This window comes from Lampetra fluviatilis, chromosome 53 (genome assembly GCF_964198595.1).
Source record: "Lampetra fluviatilis chromosome 53, kcLamFluv1.1, whole genome shotgun sequence".
NCBI classification, from domain to species: Eukaryota; Metazoa; Chordata; class Hyperoartia; order Petromyzontiformes; family Petromyzontidae; genus Lampetra; species Lampetra fluviatilis.
The window spans coordinates 6,885,070-6,910,510 of record NC_136327.1 but is presented as its reverse complement, the minus strand read 5'-3'; the positions used below and the strand labels follow the sequence as shown (position 1 = coordinate 6,910,510).

Below are 25,441 nucleotides of genomic sequence, written 5' to 3'. Positions count from 1 at the left end.
AATTATCTATAAATAGATAGCACATCTATATATATATCCTGTCTATATCTAGCAACGTGGATATTGTCTTCTGGTTCGGAAGGGAGACGTCTTCCGGTGAACGAGGCTCACCAAAACTGTCGCTGATTTTTTTTTTCAACACGAGAATTCTGATCTGCAATGAGCACGCAGCTCTGCGCAGTGCGCTCGTTATTTCTTTATTTAACTCGTATTGCGTGCGTGCGCGTGTGCCCGTGCGTCTGCGTGTCTGTGTCGGTGTGTATCTTTGTCTGTGTGTGTGTAGGGTTTTTTTTATATTTTGTCTTTAAATAGAAACCTGTCGCCCGCAGCTCCCCCCACGCCCCCATCTCGTCCTCCTCTATCCCCATCTCTCAATCACTCCATCCCTCCCTCTCGCCATCCCTCTCATCGGCTCCCTCCCTTTCTCTCTCCACCTCTCCACGTCTTCATCCGTCTCAATCCCTCCCTCTCTCAATTTCCCTCCCACTCTCTCCACCTCTCCTCCATCCTCCCTCCTTCCCTCCTCCCCCTCTTTCCCAATCTCTCTCCCACCCACCCTCCCTCTCCCCCTCTCTCCGTCGCTCTCACCTCTCCCTAAGCTCCCATCCTCATGAGTGCCGTGTGCGTTCACGTGAGAAGGGACCAGTGGTGACGAGAAGGAGCTGTGCAGAGGGAGGTCTGGCCACCACCAACAGCACTCGCAGCAGAAGCTTAAATCATCAGCAGCAGTAGGCAGCAGAAGCAGTAGCTTAAATCGTCAGCAGCAAACAATTACATTACATTCATAAACAGCGCATGACCGGTAGCAGCAAGTCATCAACGCTCAACAATAGTGACATTCGTATTCATCATCAGCAGCATTAATCATCATCACAAGCATCATTATAAATAACGACAGCAGCAGTGGAAGCATTATTCATCAGCAGCAACACCAAAATAGCAGCAGCAATCGCAAGCCAGCAAACAACAGCGTTATCGTCTGCAACAGCAACAGCGGCAACAATTACCCTCTGACTTGAGAGCAGCGATACTTAGGCAACATCGTTCCAACCCGCACAGCCTGGCTATTGCAAGACCAGCAGTTCACACCGTCGCAGGTAAGCCACCGACCGGCTGTACGCATCGGCTACAGCCAAGATTATTGTCACGAGTAAGGGATGCCAGGGGCAGGAATTTCTACCAACCAGAACCATCATCAGCAGCAGTGTTATTGAACAGCCGGTCACCGTCACCATCGTTATCAGTAACAGCGGCAGCAGAATTTAAGCGCCGTATCACCACCGCCGCCACCGTCATCATCAGCAGAATTGCAAAGCAAGTAACCATCATCAGCCGGCACCAGCATATCACAACGGCAGCACTGTGAGCACAGCACCGGCAGCTGCACAGGAGGCACAAGAACCAGTAAGGGAACGACGCCAGCAAGAGCAAGGCACAATCGTCGTCATCAGCAGCAGCAGCAGCAACAAGGGCTCACAGCTGGCGTGCAGATTTCCAGGTGGGCAGGGTACGAGTTAAACTTGGAGTGTGGTCATGCGTGCCCCGCTGGCAGCCGGGTCGTGTTCCTGGGGAGACAAAGACGGCCGGTCGTGGCTACTGGTTCTACCCTCTCATCGGCTAGCGGGCGGAGCTGGATTTTTTGGAATCGGTGCTCGATCACGGCAGCACTTTGTACAATTGTATGGTCGAATGAGGGGGCGATGCAATGCTATGCGGTACTCTTACGTGCAGCAGTTTTATAATATTGGTTACCCGGCTTAGTGTTTCCAAGACGCGGCGAGCAACATCAGCGGCGCGGGTTATCGTGCGATCCGAACATGCCGGGCCACCCCTAGGTCAACTCGGCCTTAAATACATACCGAGAGCGATGGGCAAATATCAGTAGAGGGAAAAGGGGGGTGGAGGGGGGGCGGTGCGACGACCTCGATAGCCGCTCGCTCACAGCGCCCGGCGCGAACAACGGACGGTTCATCCCGAGCATCTGGGCGTTAGCGCCTCTGCGTGTTTGGCTTGGACGAGAATGAAACGTGGCGCGACTTCGCGGTGCCCCTTTAACGGGAGCTCGCTGAGCGGGCAGCACTCGCCCACGCGCGTTATTTAAGACAGCCGGGCAACGATTTGTGGGTGGCGTGTGCGTCGGTGTGCGATTGGGGTGCTCGCGCGCAACAATGAATCGCCTTGATGGCGAACGGACGACGCCGCAGCCGCCACCGCCACCACCACCACCGCCGCCACCGCCACCACCACCGCCACCACCGCCACCACCACCACCGCCGCCACCGCCACCACCACCGCCACCACCGCCACCACCACCAACACCACCACCGCCGCCACCGCCACCACCACCGCCACCACCACCACCGCCACCACCACCGCCGCCACCGCCACCACCTCCACCACCACCAACACCGCCGCCACCACCGCCACCGCCGCCGCCACCGCCACCACCGCCGCCACCACCGCCACCACCGCCGCCCCAGTGAAACACCGCCCAAGTTGATGCACCAAACGTCGGAGCGGCGTTTCTGTTCCAACGTTCCGTGTTGACATGGGGGAACCGCCGACAATTGCAGTTCGATCTCGGCAGATCGCAGAAGCTAATCAGGTGTTGTTATATACATGTTTTAAACCTGGTGAGGCCTTAATGTGAATGGGCGGTGGCTTGTCAGGTGTCGTAGGCGTGGAGGCTGCTGGACGGTGGCCAGGTGGTGCTGGGTTGTGACCAGCCGCTCGTTCCCGAGTAGGGGATTCTCTGGTCTCCTGCCACGCTGTTGAAGCCACAACTCTCTCTCTCTCTCTGTCTCATCAATCCAGTTGGCCAAATATTCCAAACGTAGCTGGACCCGACCTCATCATGAGTCTTGAGACTCGGTGACGCTTTGCTGGGCAAATAATCGGCCTTGGTTCGTATCTGTTATAAGCGCGAGTCTTACAATTTGCGTAAAACGTGTGTCGGTGTACTGGTGAAAACAAGGCTGTAATCTCGATTTAAAGCTTTCGTGACTGCAGGGATTCATCTTTCTTGGTTCTTTCGGTAAAGTCACGTAGAAGGGAAGTAATAAAATAATAAAAATAAAACAATAAAATAATTCTGAATGACGCTGTCTCCCCGACAGACCTGGTCTTCACCTGAGGACGGCTGCTTGCGTTGTGGCCGAAACGTCGTGAGAATTATTTTATTATGTTTTATTTTTATTACTTTATTACTTCCCTTCTACGTGATTTTACCGAAAGAACCAGGAAGCAGGCTGTAATGGTGTAATTCTAGATGCATATTTGAGGTACACCGTTAGTCAACTGTGTTATGGCCCCTTTTCCCGATCCAATGTTGGATGTCTATGTGGGGTCGTTTGACCATACCTCACCAGGCCGGCGGCCAGTGCGGCTCAGATGGCACTCACCACTGACGTTGGCCTCGGTCGGGAATCAAAGACGTCGTGGTGGCTAGGAGATGTTAACTACCTCGCCTGGTGTGCAGGAGGGCGTGGGTTCGATCCTGCTGTATATGTGTGTGTGTGTGTCTCTCTCCCACGTGGATTTTTCACCGGGTCCTTCGGTTTTTTTTCCCCTCAACATTTAAAATCAACGTGCGTTTTAGAGTATTTGGCTGCTGCCATAAATGTCCACATAAGCAGACACTTCGTTGGGCTATCATTTGTGGCCAGGTCGCTTCTGAAAAAAAATAACAACTATATAGCTCAGTGGGCCTTACCTGGTCAAATACGAAGTTTAGTTTTAAAGACGCAGACGAAACAGAAATCCCAAACTGCCAACGCGAGTGAAATTATGGGGCCCTTTCGGATGAGATAAGATATGTATCCAACCTGACCCCTGCAACCACTACAGACCGCGATATTTTCCACAATGTAAAAAAAGAAGAAATTATTAAATCAGAATTAGACACCTCCTCCCCCGCCCACCCCCTATGATGGCCGTGTGGGGGGAGGGCGGGTCTCGTACCCGCAGTGTTCAAACCAAAAATCTGTTCCGTTCCGAACAGCTTTGATCACCCTTCGTAATGTGACGAGTTGATCAGTCACGTGTGTGTGTGTGGTCGTGTCGAGGTTGGTGAGTGAGCCTGAAAGCCAGTGGACGGCTTCAGGAGTAACCTGGTGGTGACTATCATACACCCTGCCGGCGAACGATCAACGTGGCCAGAGGCGTCACCGCGCGATCCACGGTTTGAGACAGAGGCGCGCGTGGAGTCATAGAATCACACAGAGACCCGTAGACTCGCATAGAGACCCGTAGACTCGCATAGAGACCCACAGACTCGCATAGAGACCCACCGACTCGCATAGAGACCCGTAGACTCGCATAGAGACCCACAGACTCACACAGAGACCCGTAGACTCGCATAGAGACCCACAGACTCACACAGAGACCCGTAGACTCGCATAGAGACCCACAGACTCACACAGAGACCCACAGACTCGCATAGAGACCCATAGACTCGCATAGAGACCCACAGACTCGCATAGAGACCCGTAGACTCGCATAGAGACCCACAGACTCGCATAGAGACCCACATACTCGCATAGAGACCCGTAGACTCGCATAGAGACCCGTAGACTCGCATAGAGACCCACAGACTCGCATAGAGACCCACAGACTCGCATAGAGACCCACAGACTCACACAGAGACCCGTAGACTCGCATAGAGACCCACGGACTCGCATAGAGACCCATAGACTCGCATAGAGACCCACAGACTCGCATAGGGACCCATAGACTCGCATAGAGACCCACAGACTCGCATAGAGACCCACAGACTCGCATAGAGACCCACAGACTCGCATAGAGACCCACAGACTCGCATAGAGACCCGTAAACTCGCATAGAGACCCACAGACTCACCTGGAGTGTCAATGACTCACAAAGGGCTCATAAAGTGATCTAAGTGGGCAGCTGTGTTTTTAAGCGGTTCGTGGTTTGAGACTAGTGACCGCAATTTGACTGCGGTCTGTGCTTAATCACACACTGATGATAGCTGGAATCGCGTCTTTGGTACAAAACAGACCACAGTCATTGCTGTTCTAATTTGAGATGGACTTTTTTTTCTTCTTCTTTCAATTCGGTACGGCATTTCAGTTTGACCTAACAACTGCCAAAGGAACACAAATTAAATGTGCCAATCATCTAAATTGCGGGACCTTCTTAAACTGGAACGTTCACACGCGCGGCGTGCGCGCACACACACACAGGAGCACACATTACATGCCAGCCTTGACTTGCACTACCTGAACACAAGAACGAGACATCGGATTGGCACTTTGAGCAAAGCAATTGGGCTCGGGCAGGCCGCATCGCTTGCACGGGACGACAGGTCGTGTGGCGAGGCTGGTTACGGAACGGCAGGCAAAGGGAGGAATAAAAAAAAAACGCGTCCGAGGGAGCGAGACGAGTGGTGGCACCCACTGGAACGTGGCGGATGGATGGCGACGGCGTGGGGAGGCGTTCATCCAGCAGGTGGATAGACACCGGATAATCACGATGACCAGCAATGACGGCGATGCTCAGGGTGCAACTGCGACGAAGCCATGAGCCACTCGGGCTCCAAGCCGCGAGTTCGATCCCCGGGACAGGGAATTCAATGCAGAACTGGCAACGTCGTTTAATTATTTAAGGTATCAACGTGTTCACGCGTTACGTAACATACACACGCTACGTATTATTACATTAATACATAAACATTAGCCCGTGGAGTTGCATAACATTCTGTCACGGTTTGGGTGTCGCAGTTTTTTGAGCGGATGGAACGAAGGCTCCGTGATGCCACCCAGTGGCCAGACGAGCGACTCGATCCACGGGTCCAGCACCGTTTGACCATACTTCACCACGCTGGCTATCGCAGGTTTGGCCCATCCAGTAGCGGACTGACAAAGCGGGACCGTGGGCGCACACCAAACAACCGTCGGGCAGCACGTGGCCAGCGATGGCAATGCGTGAACGCGCCCACTTCGCCGCTTCGGAAATGTGCACAATACACCGCACCGTCAGCTCACTTTTCATCCGAGTTGACCTAGGGGAGGCCCGCAGGCTTGTCAAATAGGGGGGGGGGGGGACTGCGTTGCGTGCGTGTGCGCGTGTTCATGTCCGCAAAACCGCCCTTGAATGAATTCCTCCGTCCGCCTGCCCGCCCCGCAATGCGCCCTGATTAATCTCGGCAGCTAACGCGGGATTTTTCTTGAGCCCGCGGTGCGCGGCGTCTCGGTGATTAGCGGAGGGCAAGTGCGGGAGACGTCCGTTGGGGCCGTGCCGTGCTCCCGCGTCTATGCTCACCCGGCGCGGTGAAGTATGGTCAAGTGGTCCCCCATGCCCCCCCCCCCCCATCAACGGCAGCCGTGGATTCTGCAGGTGCGTTAGTGAGCGACGCGGGCGGCTTGGAGGTTCGCAATCGAAGGTTTCCTAGCAAGCGTTGTGGATGTGATCGGGAATACGAGGAGGTGATCGGGAATACGAGGAGGTGATCAGGGATAGGGGGAGGTGATCAGAAATAGGATCAGATTAGGAATAGGATGTGATAAGAAATAGCATGTGATGGGGAGTAGCAGGTGGTGATCAATAATAGGAGGAAGTTATCAGGAATAGGAAGAGGTGATCAGTAATAGGAGGATGTGATCAATAATAGGAGGAGGTGACCATGAATAGGAAGAGGTGATCAATAATAGGAGGATGTAATCAGTAATAGGAGGATGTGGTCAGGAATAGGAAGAGGTGATCAATAATAGGAGGATGTGATCAGTAATAGGAGGAGGTGATCAGGAATAGGAAGAGGTGATCAATAATAGGAGGATGTGATCAGTAATAGGAGGAGGTGATCAGGAATAGGAAGAGGTGGTCAATAATAGGAGGAGGTGATCAGGAATAGGAGGATGTGATCAGGTGATTTTTTTCTCTCACAAATTTGGACCGACACTGGTATTGGAGTGGCAGATGGTGGTGGTGGTGACGATGACGATGGTGGTGATGATGATGGGGGTGATGATGGTGGTGGTGACGATGGTGGTGATCATGATGATGATCAGACTGCAAGAGCAGACGTTGGAAGGTCACCAGTCAACTTCACAGCAGCCAAATGATTTAGCAAAAAAAGGAAGTGATGGCTATTGCTTTTGACGTGGCGGCTTCGAAAGCAATGACCTTGACCTTCTGACCTTGTAGGTGTGCTATCTCTTGTTTTGTCATTCCAATGATGGACGAGGGCCTCCCCACACCACGTGCGTCCGTGGGGATTAGTTGACCGGACTTCACCACGCTCACCTTGAGCTTGCCGTTACTTGCGCCCAGACCAAGGGGTCGGCCACCTTTGCCGGCTCCGGAACCCGCGTGTGGCTCTCGGATTATTTGCATCGCGACATTTATTTATTGGGAAACCACAGCCGTATCGTATTCACCACACAGTGGATAATTGCGGCTCTTGACATATTGAGGTTTTTTTTTGTTGTTTTTGTTTTACCAAATTCGAATTTAATGTATCTTCTTTTTTGGTTGCCGACCCATGGACCTCGACGTTCCTGAAAATATAAATTAAATAATGCACCGAACTCCACCCGCCCCCACACACACGCACCCTGAGACCTTCTAAGAAACAAAAACATATATAAACAGTACTGTTGATTTAATAGGCGACGATTTTGGACAACAGCCCATCATATTACAAGGGCCGCTGCCCGAAACGTCGCCTAAATATATTTTTTTCATTTTAAGCCCACAGTGCTTTTTGACGAATGCGTTGAAATTATTTTTGCGCGTTTATTTGATCATTAACCGTGCTTTCGCACCACTGCCAAACGCAGCAGCAGCAGAAGCAATCTCCCGACCCATTTGTCGGGCGACTGAACGGGCCTTGTCGCGTTGTATTTGTGTAGTCCGCACACCGATCCATTCGGCCCCACTGAATGTCCCACCCCCACCCCGCACGGAGCCTTGTCAAGCTCCACCTGCACCGGTTGTTTATAGGGCAAGGGGACATTCGTAGAACGCGCGGTACCTGTGAAAACACATTCGGAACTCACGCGATGACGACGATGATGATGATGATCGTTTTGGAACAGCTGTGGTTTTGACGGTGGGTCCTGGCGTTCGAAGCCTTCTGCGGTATTCCTTCACCACGTGTCGAATTTGTAACGCGCGGAGCCGAGCTGAGTGTCACTCGAAAGCAGCCACGGGGTGGCGATAGGTTTCGGGCGTCTTAAGGAGGTGTGGTGGCCTTGGGAGTGCCTCTTTAAAGTCGCTGTGGGTTGAACGCTGCCGCTGTGTGGCAGCAGCAACAGGCAGCGGTGTGTGTACGTGGGCACGTTGAACTCCGCCGCTGCTACTCCCCGCAGGTACTCCGCCTCTACCGAAGACAAAAAATAAAGCTTCATGATGAAGCGAGTTGTGATTACTGTCGAAACGTCGTACTCTGATTGCAAATGTTGTCATTGTAAATGTTGTGGCTTGGCTCTCCAACACACCGGTGTGCTGTACTAGTGACGAATTGGCCACGTTCTGTTTACGTGACAACCCCTTACTAGTTGGCTGTGTCGGGTGGTGGCGGGTTTTAACGACACACGTTTATATATTTACGCGATCTAACCCAAAAACCTCTATCATGGATGACATTGGTCGCGAAAGCCGACGCGTTAAAAAATTTTGCAGCGTTAACGCCGGCACAGTAACGCGGCCTCCGTCTTGCGAATGACGCCGCAGGGTCTTTAACGTCCCCTGTGCATCCGCCGGCGCGCCGCGTTCGCACGGTTCACACTGCGCGCACCGCAGTATTAATCGGGGCGGCCGCTCGACCCGAACCGAGAACGGCTGCGACCAGTGGCCATGCCACAGCCCAGAGTTGTTAAAACAAAATGACAATCAGGGTTGTGGAGCAGGATCACTGCCCGAAACGTCGCCGTCTATCATATCGTTTCTTTGAAGGCCACACAAGAAAGATCCCCCGTATAGGCAATGCGCAGACTTTTGGGGCAAGTGATGTTAGCAAGCAGCACCTATGAAGGCCGGCACGGTACAGGAGGCGGTGGGTGGCCAGCAGCACGCCCGGCCGCCTTTGTCTTCCCCCGTTGGCGATGTTTACTTACACGCCGCACCAGGTACTAATTTGTGCGTGCGTATGTTGATCTCCTATCGTTGCACCAGTACGAGGCCAAACCGTGCTAATCGCAGGTAGCGGGGGAAGGCCAACAAACTACGAACACACAAAGAGCAGTTCTAAAGTAATGAGCAGCAGCAGTGGAAACGACGACGACGACGATGATGGTGGTGGTGATGATGACGGCCGCGTTCCAGCCGGAGGAACGACGCCCATCAGTGACGGTCACGGTCCTGCGTGTAGGCAGGGAGAGAGAAGGTCGTGAGTCGCCCTGCTGCTGCTACTTCTGCGAGTTCCACCGTGAGCTGTATGCATGCACATTCACGTGTGTGTGTGTGTACGGCGTTCTGGCCTTCATAGGTGCTCGCTAATAGCACTTGGCCGCACAGTATGTTAAGGCTATACGGGGCGTCTTTGTCTTGTACTGCGTGGGGAGCGTTAGTGCAGTGGTTAGCGCTACGCTGTGCTACAAACCCGGCCGGCCCAATATCGATTCCTGCTCACGGTCAACACCAGTGACGATTGTCTGAACCCTTGCTGGGCCTCTCCTAGGTCGACTCAGCCTCAAATGAGTACCTGGTTCGGTGTTTCAACATCGGCACTGGGGAGACAAAGGCGGTCGGGCGTGGTGCTGGTCACCCACCCCCTCGTGTGCCGTGCCGGCTTTCATAGGTGTTCGCTAACAGCACTTTCCCCAACAGTCTGGTCAGGTTATAGGGGGGCCTTTGTTTTGTTTCTTTGTACCGCGTGTGATGCATTCATTCAATGTACGTGTATTGCGTGGTTGAGCGGTGGGACAGTGGTCAACAGAATCTCTTTTTTTTACTGGAGGAATCCGATGAGCTCTAAAGCTCTTCTTCAGATGCCCAGTAGGGGCACGGGGCAAGGACGTTACAAAAACAAAAAATACAAAAAGTACAAGAAAGGTCAACAAATCACCCAAACACAAACAAATATAACCCTAAACCATCCCCCACCTATCAGACAAAGCCCACTTAGGTATTAAGTTATTTTTTTCTAAAGCGAACCTGGCCACAAATGATAGCTCAACAAAATGGCCCATAATTTGAAAATTTATAGCAGCTAAATCATCGATATAATCTCAACGCATGTGTCTAAATGTGGAGGGAGAAACCGGAGGACCCGGATAAAAAAAATCCACGCGACCACGGGGAGAGAGACACGCAAACTCCCAATATACAGGCGTCGGGATCGAACCCACGACCTCCTGCATACCAACTCAAGTTCGATTCCTAGCCACAGCCAATGGTGTAACTCCACAGCGGACAGTGATATCCGAACCGGTGCTGCAATCCCAAGTGAGTAATTTGCAGCGACCGTAATTATCCATCGCCGGGATGCTCGGCATTGGCCAAGTGGCACTGAACGTGTTTTATTTGAATAGAGACCGGATGACTCGTAGCGTTCCAATGGAGACCACGGGAAGAACGTCCAACCCAAGGCCGTAGCCATGGAGTCAACATTGGGGGGGACCAAATTTTCCAGGGTGCTTGGGGGTCCCAACTAAAAAAAAAAAATCTAAATTAGAAAAATAATTTCCTGCCTAAAATATTTAAAAATTCACTAAAACATGGGAGGGACTTTTTTTTACTTACAATAATGTCTAATAGTGTATTTTATTACATTGCTCTGTTTTTACTTTTTTACCATTTCTTGTTTCATTGTATGTAATGGCAGAGATTAGGGATTAATAAAAAAAAACAACCATAACCACAATCATACAAACATAAATCTATGCGTTGATTTATATGAAGACAAGTCCAGATATTGTGGCCAAGGTTTAGCAAATTCTTCTTTTTATTTACATAGCATAGCAATTAATTTTTTTATACCAAGATATTGGGGGGGGGGGGGGGGGGAGATTTTGAGCATTTTTGAATATTGGGGGGGGGGGGGGGGTGTGTCCCCAATATATATTAGAATTACGGCCTTGGTACAACGTCCGAGTCAGGCATCGAACCCAGCGCGCCTTGTTCTCGCTGTGTCGGCACGAGTGTTACTTTGCCACAAAAGATGTTGATGTCGCCTCCGACTGTGGACATGTCGCTGCGGCTCCCCCAGATGCACGTCCTGGGTGGCGTTCCATCTGGAACTCTCCGCCGCCTCGCGACATCGCCGGCGGCGCAGGCGGTCGTGGCAGTGTCGGATTAAGCGAGTGCCGGGGCCTGTATGCGCATCTGTTATAAAGGGGCCCTACATTATTTTTTTACAACCGCATAAATATTAAAACACAAATGTTTAACTTGCATAGTAAAGTAATTCTAATTTGTTCATTTGATATACAGCCAGCTAATACGACAAATCGCTAACCTTAAACACACGGTCGTTCATAAAAGTTGAAGGCGGTATAGTACTATAGCAATAGAGCAAGTGCACAATCACTTTAACCGGAATTGATAGCTTGAAAGCATTTAGCTCGGGGCCCTTGAAAGTGCGGGGCCCGTAGCTACTACACGTGCAGCTACTACACGTGCAGCTACTACACGTGCAGCTACTACACGTGCAGCTACTACACGTGCAGCTACTACACGTGCAGCTACTACACATGTAGCAGCTGCACGTGCAGCTACTACACGTGCAGCTGCTACACGTGCAGCTGCTACACGTGTAGCAGCTGCACGTGCAGCTACTACACGTGTAGCAGCTGCACGTGCAGCTACTGCACGTGCAGCTACTACACGTGCAGCTACTGCACGTGCAGCTACTACACGTGCAGCTACTACACGTGCAGCTACTACACGTTCAGCTACTACACGTGCAGCTACTACACGTGCAGCTACTACACGTTCAGCTACTACACGTGCAGCTGCTACACGTGTAGCAGCTGCACGTGCAGCTACTACACGTGCAGCTACTACACGTGCAGCTACTTTTGCTGCACGTGCAGCTACTGCACGTGTAGCTACTGCACGTGTAGCTACTTTTGCTGCTAGGATAATCCGGCACTGCCGGCGGGGGAGGTGGTGGTGGTGGTGGTGACGTGCGGGTGGACGTGCGGCAGTGTTGTGAATGAGCAAGCGACGCAGTGCCGCACTGAATCCCCTGGGCGCCCGTGTTTCCTGTGGTGCAGGCGGTGGATCTTCGACAGGGGAGATGGCAGTGGTGACACCACCGCGCGCGCATAACCATATAGCAACAACATAATACACACACTCAGTGGGGTGACACACACTCAGTGGGGTGACACACACTCAGTGACACACACCCGTAGTATGCACGTAGGCGCTCATAAAATAAATCGGCGCACGCGTGGAACTGCTTACATACATGCAGATGGTTTGACGTGCACGCAATAAAACAACTACTTACAGAGCCAGAGATTTGGGGCGAGTGCTCTTAGTGTGGGCAGCCTCACGCCCGGCCGCCTTTGTCTCCCTGCAATGCCGATCCTTGCTGATGAGCAATCACAGAATGACGCGACCTGAACGAGCTATCTGGAGGCTATAGTCCAATGTTACTCACACATATGCAACACACACGAACACGAACTTAAACATTCCTAGAGGCGAACGCGCATCTCTACTCTGATTGATATTCACCATTTAAGCTGATTCTCATCCACTATCAAAGACACACAAAGACACACAAAGACAAAGATACCCCGTATAGCCTTGACAGACTGCTGGGGCAAGTGCTGTTAGCGAATAGCAACGATGAAGGCCGAAGCGGCACACGAGGGGGTGGTTGGCCAGCACCGCGTCCGGCCGCCTTTGTCTCCCCAGTAGTGATGTTTACACACCGCAACAGGTACTCATTTGAGGCTGAGTCGACGTAGCGGAGGCCCCAGGACCAGTTCAGATAATCGTCACTGGCGTTGACCGTGAGCGGGAATCGAACCCCGGTCGCCAGGTTCGTAGAGCGGGAATCGAACCCCGGTCGCCAGGTTCGTAGAGCAGCGCCCTAACCGCTGCACCACCGCTCCCCCCCCCACACACATTCGCACACACGTTCATACATACATCGGTAGATACACACACACGTACACACACAAATGAACACACATGCACGCACATGAACACACAAAACCACATCAACGCCATCAACACCGACGACGTCGACGATGATGATGATGATGGAGAAGGAGGCGCCGTCGGCTGTAGCGAGGATGGCATCCACCACACCATCTGTGACGTTTGACGGTAAGTGTCAATGTTACAGTCACGCCAGAGGTCAATTGCGAAATGAGACTCATCCCTGGTCTCGTGAGCTCTGCCCTGGTTAAAACAAAATGTACTTGTACCAATGTAACAGCATCTCTATGTATCCCTATGTGTATCTACAGGGCCTGCTCTACGTACGAACGAGTTTGGTTCCAGAGGTCTGTTCGTAAGTCGATTTGTTCGTTAGTCCAACTTTACTCCTGTCGATTCCAAACATGTTGTACGGCTTGTACACTAAACACGGGTGTAGATGCCATTGGTTCTTAACGTTCTGCAGATGTAGATGCCACTGGTTCTTCATGTTCTGCATATGTAGATGCCACTGGTTCTTCACGTTCTGCAGATCTAGATTCCACTGGTTCTTCATGTTCTGCAGATGTAGATGCGACTGGTTCTTAACGTTCTGCAGATGTAGATGCCACTGGTTCTTCATGTTCTGCAGATGTAGATACCACTGGTTCTTCATGTTCTGCAGATGTAGATGCCACTGGTTCTTAACATTCTGCAGATGTAGATGTCACTGATTCTTCACGTTCTGTAGTGTAGATGCCACTGGTTCTTCACGTTCTGCAGATGTAGATGCCACTGGTTCTTCACATTCTGCAGATGTAGATGCCACTGGTTCTTCAAGTTCTGCAGATGTAGATGCCACTGATTTTTCACGTTCTGTAGATGTAAATGCCACTGGTTCTTCAAGTTCTGCAGATGTAGATACCACTGGTTCTTCATGTTCTGCAGATGTAGATACCACTGGTTCTTCACGTTCTGCAGATCTAGATGCCACTGGTTCTTCGTGTTCTAGAGATGTAGATGCCACTGGTTCTTGATGTTCTGCAGATGTAGATGCCACTGGTTCTTCATGTTCTGCAGATGTAGATGCCACTGGTACTTCATGTTCTGCAGATGTAGATGCCACTGGTTCTGCACGTTCTGCAGATGTAGATGCCACTGGTTCTTCACGTTCTGCAGATGTAGATGCCACCACCGCCATCTATTGCACGGCGGTTGAACGTACGATTCTCGGTCCGTACAGCGGCAACTGGACGTACGGTCAGGTTTGTTCGTATCTCTGAAAGTTCCTTAGTCGAATGTTCATAAGTAGAGGAGTCCCTGCATATATTTATGGATGCCATGTATCTTTATGTGTATCTATGAGCCTTTGTGTACTGTATCTCTCTACATCTTTATTAATCTCTGCGAGTCTCTATGTGTATCTATGAGCCTCTACGTATCTCTCTATATCTCTACGGGTGTCTATGGATCTCCGTGAGTCTCTATGTGTATTTATGCGCCTCTACGTATCTGTCCGTGGGTGTCTACGGATGATCTCCGTGAGTCTCTATGTGTATCTATGCGCCTCTACGTATCTCTCTATATCTCTACGGGTGTCTATGGATCTCCGTGAGTCTCTATGTGTATTTATGCGCCTCTACGTATCTGTCCGTGGGTGTCTACGGATGATCTCCGTGAGTCTCTATGTGTATCTATGCGCCTCTACGTATCTGTCCGTGGGTGTCTACGGATGATCTCCGTGAGTCTCTATGTGTATCTATGCGCCTCTACGTATCTCTCTATATCTCTACGGGTGTCTATGGATCTCCGTGAGTCTCTATGTGTATTTATGCGCCTCTATGTATCTGTCCGTGGGTGTCTACGGATGATCTCCGTGAGTCTCTATGTGTATCTATGCGCCTCTACGTATCTGTCCGTGGGTGTCTACGGATGATCTCCGTGAGTCTCTATGTGTATCTATGCGCCTCTACGTATCTCTCTATATCTCTACGGGTGTCTATGGATCTCCGTGAGTCTCTATGTGTATCTATGCGCCTCTACGTATCTGTCTGTGGGTGTCTACGGATGATCTCCCTGAGTCTCCTCGATGAGTCCTCACAGCCGGCTAAACAAATTAAAATCGCAGGCGACCGCGGCGGCGGTGGCGGCGGCGACGAAGATGAAGCGGCCGCGGCGGCGGCGTCGCGGCCCGGGGCCGCGTCCCCGGACAGCGCGCGCACCGGCGGCAACCCCCTGCTGCGGGCCGTGCAGCTAGGCCGCCTGCGCCTCACGCGCCTGCTTCTCGACGGCGGCGCCTACGTCAACGAGAGCAACGACCGCGGCGAGACGCCGCTCATGGTGGCCTGCCTGACGCGGCACGCCGACGCGCAGAGCGCCAGCAAGGCCCGCATGGTGCGCTACCTCCTGGAGAAGAAGGCCGACCCCAACATTCAGGTGACGCCCCAAAACTTACCGGTGTGGTCCCTGGTGGCCTGGGGGGGAGGGGGGGCAGGGGCAGGGATGAGGGGGGGCCTTGCTCGGGGTCCCGAGAGGCCGGCGCGGATTTTCACTTGTAGTTGGCACGAGCGGGCGAAGTGGCGTCACCTTGGCGCTTCCGATCTCTCTCCGTGGGGCCAACAACGGTGCATCGTGCGATGACCGCTTGGGCAGAGTAATTCTCTCGAAGCCTGGCCGCTCAGATAGAGCGGTGCCGCCAAAGTTTTACTTCCACCGATCTTTGCTCCGACCCGGGGCCTCCGGGGACGTCTGCAGAGGTGGCGATCCGGAGCAGCTAAGCTGCTTGGGGGCGTTTCGCACCAATTCGACTCCCCCTCATTGTGAACACCCAGAGCCCCGTGGTGTACCGATTCGCACGCCCTCGCGTGGTACTCGCACACCAAATAGTTGAACAAAGTCGTGGGCCTCCCGCGGGTCAACTCGGCCCGTAATTGGTACTCGTTACGCCGTGCGAACGTCATCACCGAGGTGGCAAAAGGCGTCCCGGGCGCGGTGTCGGCCACCCGCGCAATTGCGTCCGGCCGTGTCCGGCCATCGTCCGCGCGGCCGCCGCTCGCTGACGGCGCTCGCCCCCGACAGTCCGCTCGAGTCCTCACTGGGGGGCGACCTCCGTCTCCGCGTGCCGCGCGTGCAGGACAAGTGCGGCCGCACGGCGCTCATGCACGCGTGCTGCGCCCGCGCCGGCGCCGAGGTGGCGTCCGCGCTGCTGGAGGGCGGCGCCGACCCCAGCGTGGAGGACCGCTCGGGCCGCTCGGCCCTCGTCTACGCCATCCACGCCGACGAGCCCAGCACGCTCAAGGTGCTGCACGCCCCTCCCCCGTCCCCACCCCCGTCCCCACCACGAGCGGCACCGCCAGGCGTTATACGATGCCCGCGTGCGTGCGTCAGAGGTCGCAATCGGGTGCCCGATACCCGTACCCTACCCGATACCCGGCTACCCGTACCGGGTACCACCCGTTTGCGACCCTGGTGCGGCCGGGTACGGGTACGTGTAGGCCGTGAGTCACTGGTGAGTAACCGTTTGTCACTCATTTCCCAACGTCTTGTCTCTTCTCACAATTCAAGTTCCTAGAATCAACCCACCCGCGCCTGCAACATGGCTTCATCCCAGAGGTCGCAATCGGCTACCCGTACCCTACCCGATATCCAGCCGGGTACGGGTAGCCGGGTATCGGGTAGGGTACGGGTACCCGTTTGCGACCCTGGTGCGGCCGGGTACGGGTAAGGAATCAAAACCCGTTTGCGACCTCTGGCGTGCGTGCACGCGTCTGTGTGCGTCTGTGTGCGAGGAGCGCCGGGTGGCTGAAACGAAGCGAGTTGGCACGGTACGGTGGTGCGGCTGGTGCATATGCCGGTCGTCTCAGTCGGTCAACCCACGGCACCTGCTGGGTCTGTCCCGTGACCTTCTGCCAGCGAGTTTTCGAGACTTCACTTGGCCTCAAAGTGCACCTGGCCTGGCACAGGCCCCATGGTGACGTCATCGCCACTTAGTGGCGAATGGCGGGTGTTATTGTTGGGGAGCGGTGGTGTAGCGGTTAGCGCGCTGCGCTACGAACCCGGCCACCAGAATTCGATTCCCGCTCACGGTCAACACCAGTGACGATTATCTGAACTCGTCCTGGGCCTCCCCTAGGTCGACTCATCCTCAAATGAGTACCTGGTGCGGTGTGTAAACATCGCCACTAGGGAGACAAAGGTGGCTGGGTGTGATGCTGGCGACCCACCCCCTCGTGTGCCATGCCGGCCTTCATAGGTGCTGCTTGCTCACAGCACTTGCCCCAACAGTCTGTTAAGGCTGTATGGGGGATCTTTGTTGCGTGGCCTTATAGAAGCAATATGACGTTTCGGGCAGTGGCCCTTCTTCACATACCTGATTGTAAATGTTTTACAACTCAGGGCTCCGGCATGGCCTTGCGGTAGCGCGCTCGCCACTGGTCGCAGCCGTTCTCGGTTCGAGTCGAGCGGCCGCCCCGATTAACACTGTGCTGCGCGCAGTGTGAACCGTACGAATGCGGCGCACCGGCGGCTACACAGAGGACGTTAAAGCTCCTGCGGCGTCATTCGCAAGGCGGAGGCCGCGTTACTGTACCGGCGTTAACGCTCCAAAAAATTGTCCAAATTTGAAAAATGTGACTGCAAATTACTCGGTTGGGATTCAGTAGCGATCATTGCCTCCTACAGCCAGCAAACACCCACAATAAATATTGTGTCAGAACGACAGACAACGGAGAGCATTTTTTGTTAAAAAAATGTTTTAACGAAATGTCGTTTTGCAATGCCAGTAATAGTTTCGTTGAAAAGTTATAGTTTGGAAGCAAGCAATCGTCAGTTTGAACAATGATCCAATGTCCGTACTTCTCCAAGCATTATTGCCGCTGTAACAGTTGGAAATATCAGAGAGCACATACGGGTGCCCGATTGGGCAATGCAAAGTCAGAGAGAGAGAGTGAGACTGCAGGCCATTCGCCATCCATCCAATAGCGGAGCCAGGATTTTCAGAGAGGGGGGGCAACCCCTCCAGCAATGAAAAATGATAGAGGAGTTGTTAGTAAGTAAGGACTTGTCCCTTGCTTTTTATTCACGGCGATGGCGCAGCCATCGATCGAGGGTCGAATTCGGACCGCATTGTGTGATCGGCATCGCGCTCAGGAAAGTCGTGTCCTGTATACGCAACTGCGCACAATTCTGTGAGTCACTTATAACTGCTTTGCTGTTACGTATTACCAATTATGGACTCAGACTATTGTCCTATCATCTCACAGAGTCCCTGGCACCTAATAATATGCTACACAGTGGCAGTGGGGGTCGCAAAATGACGATTTATTACTAATAAACCCCAATGATCCGATAATAATTACGGATTTCTATCGGATCATTGGGGGGGGCACGTGACACCCCCCCCCCCCACCCATACATCCATAAGGCAACACAATTTATTCGGGAATGCAAATCTCCGTTACACGCGGGATGCACTCCGAATGCGCCCGCGTGATTTCGAGGCCTTGAGGCCACGGCGTAGTCTCTTAACGTCCACCATCCCCGTACCCCCCCCCCCACCACCGCCTCGTGCGCAGGTGCTGCTGGACGCGTGCAAGGCGAAGGGCAAAGAGGTCATCATCATCAACGTGACGGAGAGGCTCTCGCTGCCCGGCGACAAGTCTGCGCCGCGCTACCTCAGCCTGCCGGGGCTGCCCGACGCGTCGTACGACGAGCGACCCGCCTGCGCCTCCCCCTCCGACGTCGAGCTCAGCACCAGCCCTTCGGCCGCCCACTCGCCAGCACCCGGCAAGACGGAGCTGCGACAGCCGCTCCGCTCGGAGGAGGCCACGGCGGCGGCCGTGGCTACGGCGAATGCGGTCGCGCCACCGCCGCCGTCGTCGCACGACGCCGACCCCTTCTTCAGCTTCACTCGCGGCGCGGCGTCCAACTCCGTCGGTTCCAGCGCCGGAGCCACCGGTACCGCCGGTTCCGGCCTAGCCCAAGAGACGCCGTCTCCGAGCCGGCGCCGAGTGGCGCCGCCGTGCAGGCGAGGAGGCGGAGGCGGGAGCGCCGGGCGCCTGTCCCAGCTCAAGCGCCTGCAGTCCGAGCCGTGGGGCCTCGTGGCGCCGTCGGCGCTCGTGAAAGCTGAGGACGGCGGCGATGGCGGAGGAGGGGACCAGCGGTCGCTCGACGGGCGGACGGGCGATGGTGCGAGGGCCGCCGGCGCTCACGCCGGCAACAGCCACTCGCCCGTAACGGCACGGCCCAAGCGCCCGCTGTCACGGCAGCAGAGCGTTGACGCGATGGTGTTGGCGTCGCCGTGCGACAAGGCCGGCGGCGTCACGCTTCTGCATCCTCAGCCACCGCCGTTGCACCATCACTACCAGCAGCAGCTGCAGCAGCACCAGCAGCTGGGGAGGAGGAACACGACGCCGGTTGATTGGGACGAGAGCCACGCTGGCGCTGGAGGTGCACACCGGCCTCAGCACGAGAGGGCCTCTCCCGGCGCTCTGCCGCCCCACGGCGCGCTCGGAGCCTCGCTGCGGTGAGCGTCGCCGAGCGCCGGCGAGCGTCGGAAGCTCGCGAAACGTCTGCCGCTACGGACGTCCGTCTGCCCCGGCGTGCTCGTTAGCACGGCGGACATCCAGCAGCGGATTGACGAAGGGGCTGAAAATGATCGATTCGTAGTTCATTGAGCGATTGCTTCATCGCAGAGCCAAAAGCCACTGGCGTCAGTCAAATACCTCTGGTTGGGAAACCGCACGTTAACACACACACACGCGTGCGCGCGCCCTGGAATTATGCAATCGTAGTAACCTCGAATCGTCATAATGTGTGCGTCGAGCCAGCGGGTGCTCGTCGTGTGCAATTGCACGCTGCGGGTTTGCAGCGCGGCCGCGAGATTTGAATCTCACGCCCCCTGGTGGGAATATATGGGGAATTTATCCCCCCCCCCCCGGCCCCCCCCCCCGCGACAAGCGACCAGTGTGGGTTGTCCGCCACCTTCAGGTTCGTGGTGACGATGACCTCGAGGTATTTAAGCGTGGGTACTTTCACCTTTTGAACAAAAATAAGCATTATAGCTCAGTGGGCTTTAGCTGGTAAAATGTAAAAATTTTTTTGTGAATTTCTTACGTTTACTATACTATGCTCATAGGATTCCTGTTCCAGATATAGATAAAGATTCTGATTGGGACCTTTCCTAAGACGCCTTCGCCAGCGTTGCAGAGTCGGCCGCAATCCCCCTCTCTCTTGCTCGAGGGGCTCCCGAGGGCTGCCCCAAGTGGAGATATAAATAAAGATTCTGATTGGAGAACGCTCGAAGTCTCTAACCGGCGTCGTTATTGACGAACGTCGCGTGCTGTTTCGTCGTCGTTGTTACGAATCTCATGGCACGACCGACGAACCTAAACTCGTAGTAAACTATTTTTTGGGGAATTTCACAAGCTAAGGCCCACTGAGCTATTGCAGCTCTTTTTTTAATCCTTTATATTAAGTTCACTTGCTTGCTTGCTTGCGCGCTTACGACCGTGCAAATCTTTCGGTCGTTTTTTAACCCACTTCCCGTGATCCAATCGAGCTGACATTTTGCACACAGAATCGTTGTGCACTTTTTAGGTAAAAATTTTTTTTTAATATTTAATTACCAATTGCTTAATGGTGGCAGGCAATCATCTGACCCATAGGTGGCAGCCATCTCAAGCCAGAGGACGAGAGGACTCTAGCCGCCCGTTTCAAAGACCAATGTGGGCTGGGTTGTGGCCCATTGAACACGCATATAAAGGATTTATAGTGAAAAACTTTGTTTTTACGGGTTAATTTTTTCAGAAGCGACCTCGTTATCAAAAATGAAAGCTCAATCGAAGTGGCTTATCATCGTCATCACGTGGAAATTTATAGCGGCAGCCGAATACTCTAAATGCGCGATGTCGATTTAAAATGTGGAGGGGAAAATCGGAGGGCCTGGAAAAAAAATCCACGGGGCCACGGGGAGAAAGAGAGAGAACACGGAAATTTCAAATATACAGCAGGCGTCAGGGTCGAACACACAACCTCTTGTATACCAGACGAGCTAGTTAACATCTCACCCGTGTGAGCGCATGCAATTTCAGCAGCATTGATTCAGTGCAAGCGAACTGCGGACCGATTTCGACATTCGCCGTCTCATCAGCAGAGCCAGGCTCACTCGAATCAGCGGCGGTGAACAGACGAGGCAGATAGCATCTCGCCACCGCCGTCCGTGACCGCCTGCGCCGTGGTTGCGTCCGCAGGGACCTGGTGCACCGGCGGCACCTCGGGGTGGCGGACCACCAGGAGCACGACGCCGAGACGCAGGCCCCGCCGGGGCCGGACTCGGCGCGCTGCCTGCTCGAGCGGCGCAAGCACAACACGTCGCCGCTCACGCTGCTCACCGGCTCGCGCGAGTCGCTGCACTCCGACAGCACCTCCCCGCTGCTACTCCGCAGGTACCTCGCCTCCGCCAACAGACAAAGATCCCACGCGACCAACATCACCACCACCACCCCTCCGCCTGTGCAGCCTTGAACAGACCGTCGGGGCAAGCACCGACGGCGAGTAGCGAGCGGCTGTGAAGGCCGGAACGGCACACGATGGGGTGGGTGGCCAGCAGCACGTCAGATCCGGCTTTTGTCTACCCGGCAACGATGTTTTTACGCACCGCATCAGGTATTCATTTGAGGCCGAGTCGACCTAGGGGAGGACGGGTTCAAATAATCGTCACTGGCGTTGACCGTGAGTGGAAATCGAACTCGGGTGGCCGGGTTCGTAGCGCAGCATGCGAACCACTGTTATTGTAACGTTATAAATTGTATGGCACATTTACATTTACGCAATCCCCCCCCCCCCCGAAAATAGGTTTAATCGTGAATAATATTGGTCGCGAAAGCCTACATGTTAAATAATAATCATAATGCTACTGTAATCTATACCTCGATTTTCTTGGCTGGCTACTGGCTGGGCTCCTCTCCACCACCCCAACGATGACTCCGTCGTTAGTGGCGGCTACTCTGGGCCGTTGCCACCGAAGCTAGCTGGGGACGCGGGATATTCCGTGTAACGAATACACGTTGAGGAGTTAAAACGGCGGAAGAGGAGGAAGTTTGGGAGAAAACCCACGAGTTATGAGGGAGCAAGAACCTTCGCTTATCACGGTTGGCGACGTACGGTGCGAAAGAAGTTCAACAGACATACATACGTAAGTTCATGAAGGGGAGGGGTGGGGGTTTTAATTACCGCGAGCCTCGTCCGCGACTCCATCCTTCATCCGGTCGGCCCCGTCGGGCGGAGGAGGGTGCACGACACACGCGCCGACCGTCGCGCGTGGAACCGTCTCTCCGTCGCGCGCGCGCGCAGGCACCAGCACCCGCCGCTGGAGCGCCGCGGCTCGGGCACGCTGCTGCTCGACCGCATCTCCCAGACCCGGCCCGGCTTCCTGCCGCCCCTCAACGTCAACCCCCACCCGCCCATCCCGGACATCGGCGGCAGCAGCGGCAACATCCACGGCGGCAACGGCGCGGCGGGTTTCCCCGGGCCGAGCCGGGCGTCGGCGGGGAGAGCGTCGTCGCTGGCGCCCGGGATGGCCGCGCACGCCTCGCTGTGCCTCCCCGCTCGGCCCGTGGGCCTCTCGCTGGCCTCGTCCGCGTCGGCGTCCTCCCTGGCGTCGGCGTCGTCGTCGTCCGCGCCGCACTGCTCCCCGCGGCGCGGCGACGCGGGGGGCGGTGCGGCGCCGGCGGCCGAGGGTGGCGGTGCCGTTTTGGGGTCGCGTCAACCCAAGCGGCCCCTCGTGCGGCGCCACTCGATGCAGGTGGAGCAGATGAAGCAGCTCGGCGGCTTCGAAGGATTCTGCGCCAAGTGAGCGGGCCGGGGTGTCGCTCGGTTAACCGCGAGGCGCCACCGGTTAACCGCGAGACGCCATGGGTTAATATGGAAGTCGCTGCGTTAACCACGGTTCGCTTGGTTGACGATGATGGGTTTAAACGGAACTCACTGAGCAGCTAGATTTTTTTTGAAAACTATGATTTGCTCAATTAATCGCACTGCATTGGATTAACTGGAATTTACTCTTGACGGCACTTTGTATGGATCGATGACCTGGCATTCACGTGACTAACACCGGGAATTGCTCAATCAACCGTGACTTGCCAATTTGACGGAGCTCTACCCGATGCTGTATTAAGTTAAATAGTCTTGACTGTGCTTCACTTGATCAACCACAATTCACTCAATTTTTGCTCTAATTTTTCTTTTTAGTTAAACATCGCTCAGCTGACAGTGACCCACGTGAGCCAAGCTCTCCGCGCTTGGCTCGTTAACCTGCAATTCACTCGGTTATAACGGGCACCTCCCTCGATTATCCGCGACTCACTCGCTCGGCTCAACCCGCGGGGTATCGTTGTAGGTCTGAGCGATCGCTGCTGCTGCTGCTGCTGGCGCTGTCTTGGGCATATGGCGCCCCGATGCTGTGAGTTTAATCCCAAACCATGGGGCCCACTCCGTCCCCATCATCATCATCATCCAGCATCGTGAACAATTTTTAAGGGTCTATAAATGAGCTGACCACTTTGTGGGAAGTGAACGGTGGTTGTCCCACGGCCAGCAACAAACAGTACCGTTTTAAAGTGTTAAAGATGAGAGTCTAGCACATTTCTTGAGTTGAACAAGGTTATTAGAAGAATTTGGGATAAAGAAGAGAGAGAGAGACGGTGGGAGGGTGATTCCAAAGTGCAGCGGTGCGAGGGAAGGAGCAGAAAGAAAAGTGAGGTGACCTGCAGTGTGGTGAGTGAGTGGGTGAGTGAGTGGGTGAGTGAGTGGGTGAGTGAGTGGGTGAGTGGGTGGGTGAGTGGGTGAGTGAGTCGTTATGAACCGCAGTATAGTGGGTGAGTGAGTGAATGAGTAAGTGAGTGAGTGGGTGAGTGAGTGAATGAGTGGATGAGTGAGTGTGTGGGTGGGTTAGTCGTTATGACCCGCAGTGTAGTGGGTGAGTGAGTGAATGAGTAAGTGAATGAGTGGGTGAGTGAGTGGGTGGGTGGGTGAGTCGTTATGACCTGCAGTGTAGTGGGTGAGTGAGTGAATGAGTGGGTGAGTGAGTGGGTGGGTGGGTGAGTCGTTATGACCCGCAGTATAGTGGGTAAGTGAGTGAATGAGTAAGTGAGTGAGTGGGTGAGTGAGTGAGTGGGTGGGTGAGTGGGTGAGTGAGTGAGTTGTTGTGACCTGCAGTGTGGTGAGTGAGTGAGTGAGTGAGTGAATGAGTGAGTGGTTGTGACCCGAAGTGTGGTGGGTGAGTAAATGGGTGAGTGGTTGAGTGGGTGAGTTGTTGTGACCTGCAGTGTGGTGGGTGAGTGAGTGGGTGAGTGAGTGGGTGGGTGAGTGGGTGAGTGAGTGAGTTGTTGTGACCTGCAGTGTGGTGAGTGAGTGAGTGAGTGAATGAGTGAGTGGTTGTGACCCGAAGTGTGGTGGGTGAGTAAATGGGTGAGTGGTTGAGTGGGTGAGTTGTTGTGACCTGCAGTGTGGTGGGTGAGTGAGTGGGTGAGTGAGTGGGTGGGTGAGTGAGTGGGTGGGTGAGTGAGTGGGTGAGTGAGTGGGTCAGTGAGTGGTTGTGACCTGCGGTGTGTTAACCGAACGCAGTATGGATGAGACGAAACAGCCAGGCCGGCTCCCCAACATGGGTGGAGGAATCTGGTGCTGGAGTAACGTGGGATTTCCAAATTCAAAATCAGACGGCTGCCACTCATTACTCGACTTAGCAGGCACACCCTCTGATTTCACACCAACACCAATAGCTGGCTATTGACTGGTGGGGTAAACTGTGGTGACCTTTATGGCGCGGGAGCACGTTGCACACTTACATACCCTTCATCGATCCACTGCTGGATTCGAACTTGCGACGTTGCAACTCGGTCGAGTGCTCCGACAACTGCAGACGGCCGAGTGATCACCGACAAAGTCCACGCTCCATCGCACGGCGAGATAGCCGGGGCTGTACGCTACGACGGCGGTGGCGACGTTGTCGTTGTGTAGTTATGAGGTCGTGCCCCTGATGTTGCGATCGGACCTAAGGGTTGATGGGCTGCCGGTGGCCACGTGTCACAAACCACAACGCCGTCGCTGCTGCTGCAGGGACCCTCTGCGGCAACTGCCTCTGTGTGGCACTCGGGCGCAGGATTAAGATTTTGTAGCCCCCCCCCCCCCCCTGGGCTACAGGAACTGTGAGGGCCCCCTCTAATATTTTCAAAAGGGAAATAAGGTTAAAGAAAAATAACAATTTTTTTTTACAAGGCTAACGACAAATACAATTCGGCATTCACAAACGAAATCACTTTTCACTTAATCTCTGGAGGTCCTCCAGCTGGTGTAGGGCCCTGGGCTGTGGCCCCTAAAGCCCCGT

At 54.2% G+C, this 25,441-nt stretch overlaps 1 protein-coding gene across 1 annotated transcript; it reads left to right on the top strand.

The window, feature by feature from the left end:
* Positions 1-547: 547 nt before the first annotated feature.
* LOC144949337 (ankyrin repeat domain-containing protein 34C-like) lies at positions 548-23,314 on the top strand. The gene is made up of 7 exons (XM_078879309.1): positions 548-1,498; positions 12,180-13,248; positions 15,188-15,495; positions 16,193-16,357; positions 18,633-19,582; positions 21,309-21,503; positions 22,411-23,314. The coding sequence occupies exons 2-7, from the start codon at positions 13,170-13,172 to the stop codon at positions 22,910-22,912; spliced, it is 2,199 nt and encodes a 732-aa protein (XP_078735435.1). The 5' UTR covers positions 548-1,498; positions 12,180-13,169; the 3' UTR covers positions 22,913-23,314.
* Positions 23,315-25,441: the final 2,127 nt, after the last annotated feature.